The sequence below is a fragment of the Lupinus angustifolius genome, chromosome LG03, assembly GCF_001865875.1.
Source record: "Lupinus angustifolius cultivar Tanjil chromosome LG03, LupAngTanjil_v1.0, whole genome shotgun sequence".
NCBI classification, from domain to species: Eukaryota; Viridiplantae; Streptophyta; class Magnoliopsida; order Fabales; family Fabaceae; genus Lupinus; species Lupinus angustifolius.
In genome coordinates, this window is record NC_032011.1 from 14,604,779 (window position 1) to 14,611,483 (window position 6,705).

Below are 6,705 nucleotides of genomic sequence, written 5' to 3' on the forward strand. Positions count from 1 at the left end.
TTTAGTAAAATTATATAAATTACTCATCATTTTTTTAAACCAACATAATCTATCTTGGATTATATTCATATATTACATTGACTATTTAATATAAGATATTAATGTAATTTCTTAAATAAAGAATGGTAAAAATATAATTAAGTCAAACAAAATATGATATATTATGAAAACAAACTCAAAATATTCATTATTTTTTGTTTGGTCTTACACTTATATCTTCTAGAAAGGATGATGTATTGTGTAAGTTTTTATAAAAAATGTGGTTGATTTGTATAATTTCATTACAACTAAGGGATGTTGTAAACAGAGTCTTTATGACCCATGCTATTCTCAGCAGCAGGGTTCAAAAGTCAGTGCAGAGAAAACTGACGATCCTAATAATACCCTTTTCATCTCTCTCACCAAATATTCATCCTCATCTCCACTCTCTTCAGTAAATTAGTAAGATAAACCCTTTCTTCGTTTCACTGATTTCTCTCTTTTATGTGTTTATATATTTATTTATTTATTTTTCCTCGTGGAGTTTTTTAGTGCTTGCAATTTATGATCTTCAGGTTCAGTATGGTCTTATGTCAATGAAAATTTTCTAGACAAAAACCGAGGTATGATCTTAATTTCGTAAATTTTCATGTTTTTTTCATTCGGTTGTTCTTTTACTAGCTCAATCTCGTATTACAGGTTACAGAGAAATCTGAAAACATAAAAAGTTCAAAATTTTTTCTCTCTGTACAATTGGGTCTTGGATTCTCGTTGATTATGGCGGTTGCTGAGAATGCTGGAACCAAAATCGGTTCTTCAAGTCAAAATCTGGACAACAGTGTAGTTTCATCTGACACCACCACTGAGGTGGAGAAATCAAAACCCAGAAACGGTTCAATCAACGGTGGTGATGTGAATCTGAATGGTGTTTTCAAACATCATGATATAGCTCCAAAAGGAAACTACAATGCTCAATTGGGTCAGATTCGAAATGGGTTTGAAGGAAATGGTGTTCAGAATCAGCAGATGGTGGTGAATAATAATGGGTATGGTGGGGTTAGTGGAGAGAATGGAGGTGAAAGTTTCAAGAGGGATATGAGGGATTTGGAGGAGCTTTTGTCGAAGCTGAATCCCATGGCTGAGGAATTTGTGCCTCCATCACTGATAAACAATTTTGGTTACTTAGCTGCACATGATGCTGGGTTTGGTTACCCTAACACTTTTGTACTCCCCAACAATTATGGGATTGATAATGGGCAAAATAACAGAAGGGTATGGATAATTTGTATTTTTTTATATTTCCTCCAAAAAATAACTTTCACACTTAAGGTCATATCTAACTGCTTCGTAAAATTGTATTGTGGGGTTCATATTAGTGTTTTGCTTGTTCCAATACCATGCTACTAGGTTAAAGGTTTTTACAATAATGTTTACAGAAGAAGAATGGCTATAATAACGGGAAGCGAAGATCCAGTAATAAAATGGACATGGAGAGGAAAGAAGAGATGATTAAGAGGACTGTTTATGTGTCTGACATTGATCAACTGGTACAAATGTTAACTGTCTTGTGGATTCTCTCATTTCACTTAAATTGCAATGTTTCCCATGCGTATGTGTATTTACATGAAGAGTTGTTGTTTTCTGTTGGCTTATAGGTTACTGAAGAGCAGCTGGCAGCCCTCTTTCTTAACTGTGGCCAGGTAGAAGGGGTTACTTTTTGTTTGTGAGGTGTGTTTTATTATTAATAACAGTGGACCATGTGACTGAATTGACCCTTTTATTCATGGCTATAGGTTGTTGATTGTCGTGTATGTGGGGATCCTAATTCTGTTCTTCGGTTTGCCTTTGTTGAGTTTACAGATGAGGGTAAAATTTTGATCAAAATATATATTCTTCACATGCCTCATTCGCTGTAACTGTTGTCATTTCACTGTATTAATGATGTTTTGCCTGCAGAAGGTGCAAGGGCTGCTTTGAACCTGTCTGGAACAATGCTTGGATATTACCCGTTGCGAGTGCTGCCTTCAAAAACTGCCATTGCACCTGTCAATCCAACATTTTTGCCCAGGGTAACGTTTTTTCTTAGAGATTCCTTTTACATGTTTTAGATGATGATTGACCAGTGTGAGTTAACAATTTATCTTGTCTGTCATACCTTTGTAACGGTGCTACATTTCTCAGTCTGAAGATGAAAGGGAGATGTGCTCGAGAACAATTTATTGCACTAATATCGACAAGAAGGTATTTTAGGATTTGACCCTTAGAATTTTGCTCGGAGGAACTACTTGGTCCTTTTCAATGTCTGTTTTGCAGCAAGTTTGAGTCAAAATTCTTAATAGTTCCTTTCTTGTTATTTCTGCAGCTTACCCAAGCAGATGTCAAACACTTCTTTCAATCTATTTGTGGAGAGGTTTGTAGCTTTTCATCAAACCAGGGTTTATAATGTTTAGTATTGGTTGAATTTAAGTATCTTATGGACATTTTCCATATACTGTTGTATTGAAGTATTCATCCATATTCATTGCTTGATTGTTTGCTATTTACTGAATTTAAGTATCTTGTAAGATGTTTTCCCATTATTTTGGTGTATTCATCTAGGTTCAACGCTTGAGGCTTCTTGGAGAATACCAGCATTCTACTCGAATTGCATTTGTTGAGTTCACAGTGGTAATTGTTAACTTTTTAACTTTCTCTTTTCCATCTAAGTCAACTCTAGTTTACTTAGTGATACTGCTGCTTTTGTAGTAACAACCCCCAGGAAAAAACTTTCTGTTTGTCCTTCTTGTTGGTACACTTCTATCAATAATAGTATTTGTGGGAGTCTTCAAATCTTTACTATCATATTCATAGCTGTTTGATAGCAAAATGCAATCTTATTTCCTTGTTATATATTTTGAACAAATGTATATATATGAAGCTTGGTCACCAAGTAAATATTGCTTGTGGATATGGGGAAGGTTCTAAGAGAGAGTTGACAGTCTTTGATCTGGTTCTTAAGTGTGCTTTCATCCTTCAGAAGTACAAATGAAAAATACCGTTTTTGATGCTTGATTACTATTACATTAGCATGTACTGTGCTTCCAGTATGATGCTTTGGCTAGTGATTATGAAACGTGTATCCATTTGCTATACTTTTTATGGTGAAGGTTCACTTTGAGCCTTGAAAGGCAGTATGCCTTCTTAATAAGCTACAATTTGATTTTCACGAATCATGTGATGTTGACTCTGGGTTCAATCATGTTGATTTCTCTTCCAATGTAGTTACTCATGCCTGAAATTTATGAGTTTGAACTGGTGGAGCTATTAAGTTTTTTGGAGCTTGTTTAAAACAATTAAACCGTACCATTTTCTTTTAAAATATATTGCTTCTATTTTACCTTGGAATTGTTTTGCATTTCTGCGTTATCTTTGCTCCATTAGTTCCAAATTGTCTTCTTGCATGATACATGTCTCATGTTAGAGTTGGTTTTGTTCATCATTGTTGCAGTTCTGGCCTTCACTTCCCTAGTAAAATGCCGTAATACAAGAAAGCTTTAAATGATTAAAGTTCTTTGTATCTTTGGAATTGACCAAATCTTTTGCTATTAAGAATATTGTATCGTATTTCATAAAAATAAGTAAATTATGTTTTGTGCTTATATGTAAGTGTTAACAATTCACTTAAAAAAAATAATGTTAACCATTGGCGTCAAATACTTTGGTGCTATTCTGTTTTGGCTGTCTGAAGGTTTGTCTGCCTAATTCTTGCAGGCCGAGAGTGCAATTGCCGCTCTGAGCTGCAGTGGTGTGATTTTGGGTTCACTGCCCATAAGGTAAGATGAATATATTTCTCTTCCGATTTCAACTACCCTAAAAAACTTAGGAACTTACTCTTATGTTTCTTAATGCAGGGTTAGTCCATCAAAGACACCAGTCCGGTCTCGTTTCCCCCGCACTGCTATTCACTGAGCCATCCTTGCATGCTTCTGGGGTTGATTGCTGCTCAAAGATATATTTACATATATACATAGAAATGGATATATTCTAAGGTACCTGTGGCGTTTTGTTGATACTTTTGTCCTCAGTCCTGAACTATAGTAACTTTGTTTCACCTAGTGGTTGTCGGCTATTTGTTTAGCTTGTAGAGTTGGATGGAAATTCTAGGATCTTGATGATTTAATTTATGATGCACAATGTGCTGTGTTCATCTTGGAACAAGAGAAGTTTATTTTGGGAATTGGGATGCTTCTTACATCTGGAACTTTTTAAAGAAACTTGTTTCAAAGCCATTTTTGGTCATGGGTTGTTTATTTGGTTGCCTGCAATTCTGTATGGATATTTTCCTTTGATCTTTCTTATCTGCCATATGAAGTTGTGGTAATTCTCTGTTGTATCAAGTAGTTTTAATTTTTTTAATCTTAACCGATCAGAGGGATTGCGGATAGTGGAGCATAATGGTCGACCCAAAAAATACTATAGTGCGTGGCGTTATGGCCACAACAGCTAAGGGGAAAATATTAGTAGTTTATACCACATACATATAAATACACAAAAATACTGGAATACTCATAAATACAAATAGACTAAAATACTAAAAATTGAAGTAATTTATATATTCTTTAAGTTTTGACAACTTGTGTTTGGTACTATTGGGAGTGGGTCTGACAAAGGGAGGTTGAGATGAGGCCATGGTTGTGTAAGAAGTGGGGAATAAGCTTTGCCTTAGAAGTGTGTATGTTCAGTGACTATTTTATTTTACTGCTGCATGCCTGCATTGCTGCTCACATGTTTTATAGAAGAGGGCCTTTTCCCTTTTAAAAATTAGGGTTCCACGCAACGACTTGGTTTTGACTTGTTATTTGGCATGTGAAATCACTGCTTCTTTATATATCACTTCGACACTGCTATCCCATGTGGTCAGCACACTATTGAGTATTGACTACTGAGGTGATAGAATTTGTCATATACTTTAGTGTATGTTTGGCAAGTGGCAACACTGTCCAGAGTAATGAAAACTTTGGTCTTAATTGTTATTCCAGAGTAATAGATCAATGAATTTTCCCAGATTACAAACTTGTCACCAACCATCAATCATCACAACCTACCCCTTATTTAAATGTTGTCTTTCTACCATGGTTCCTCATCATTAGCTTGCACTGGCTGCTAGTGATTTGTTTCACTTGCCATGCTTTTTTCATACCAACCATTTGGTAGGTTGAGTCCTACATGTCATTACCTTATTTGGGCTTGGAGTGATTATGAGTTTCTCCCCTACCTCAATCCTCTTATCACTCAAACAACTTCCCTATTTATTATCACTTCTAGACTTCTCTCATTTTAAGACGATTTTTCTTTAACGTTTTCCTTACTATAGGTAAATAAAAGTTCTCGGGGTTCTATTTATGCCGTCAATAGTTTTTTTTTTTATTTTTTTTTATTAAGCAAGAATATTCTCTCACCTAAGAAATATGGGTCACAAAAATATTCAACTTGTAAAAATATCCAAAATAATAGCTTACCAGTAAAAACATTCATAAGTATCATGATACTCGTACCGAGTATTTCTATATTCATAAATTTAATTTTAATTGAATATTTTATTACTATGAAGATTATATTATTTATTTTTTATTATTTTATAATGAATTTAGTAATTGAAATATAATGACAAATTTAGCATATACATATTATTATTTATGTAATAATTATTTATAAAAATTGATTATTATAAAATATATAATAAAACTTGAAAACTTGTTGGATATTTACCGATACCGACATTAGTACTCGCATATAGATATAAACATGAGAACTAGTAAGCACTGCATGCGTCTTTCCTATTGCATCCTTATCCCTAATAAGGAATTAGTTCCTTTTGTCATATATATGAATGTTTCTTGTAGCAAATAATTGTTTCTTCTAGCAATTGTTTTCCATCTTTATAATATATACTATCAATGTAATGACATTTCACACTGTTATCTAATACCCATTTCCTTATTTAAAGATTAATGTTATTACGAGATGAAACTGAAAAAAAAATAAGTTAGAGACCTAGTAACAATTTTACCTTTTTAAAGGTAATATTAATTAATGTTATATAAGATACTAAACTTATCTAAAATGAGTTTATTTCTAAAGTGAAGATATATTCCTCTAAAATTTTGGTAGATAAATATACAAATAACATTTAACTATATTACAGATAAAGAAAAGGGTTTTGGCATATAACTTTAGAGTAATTGATAACTTGAAGACTATAAATCTTTAATACAAATAGCAATATTATACAAGAGATCAAGCTTGTTGGTTGTAATATCATATCATAAAATTGTTCCATACTCTTTTTTTTTGGGTTTCTACACTTTTCCATTCGCAAGTGGGATTAAAGTTTACGCTGGAGCCAGTTATTTGCACATCTGCCCTGATTTGTTTTTGGTAAAACAAACTTTAAAGTTGTGCTTGATTCCCCATAAATCTAGTCTATAATATTGAAATATAGGAATGAGTTATCGAAAAAGTTTACAAAATAAATGAAAACTAACTTCTTTTCTAAGCAACTACCGTTAAAAACAGAGGCTGAATTGCTACAGTAGTAGTTTATTGACTTGAAAATAGAGTTAAATACACAATGCAAGTAACTGAATAAGGAAACCACTAATCCCACGTATAACAATACCTAATAACATGGGATTCTCCTAAAGAAAAAGTAAAAGCAACAAACTCCCTAACAAATAGCAATTTATT

The 6,705-nt window shown here is 33.2% G+C and overlaps 1 protein-coding gene across 3 annotated transcripts; it reads left to right on the forward strand.

Moving 5' to 3' along the window:
- Positions 309–4,243, forward strand: LOC109343474 (polyadenylate-binding protein-interacting protein 12-like). Of its 3 annotated transcripts, none has more exons than XM_019581778.1 (12): positions 316–441; positions 555–602; positions 679–1,251; positions 1,416–1,526; positions 1,635–1,679; positions 1,773–1,845; positions 1,936–2,048; positions 2,161–2,220; positions 2,342–2,389; positions 2,578–2,646; positions 3,730–3,791; positions 3,870–4,243. In XM_019581778.1, the coding sequence occupies exons 3-12, from the start codon at positions 757–759 to the stop codon at positions 3,925–3,927; spliced, it is 1,134 nt and encodes a 377-aa protein (XP_019437323.1). In that variant the 5' UTR covers positions 316–441; positions 555–602; positions 679–756; the 3' UTR covers positions 3,928–4,243. The 3 variants fall into 3 exon arrangements, with proteins under 3 accessions (XP_019437324.1, XP_019437323.1, XP_019437325.1); XM_019581780.1 differs by having other exon boundaries at positions 331–433; XM_019581779.1 differs by lacking the exon at positions 555–602 and having other exon boundaries at positions 309–441.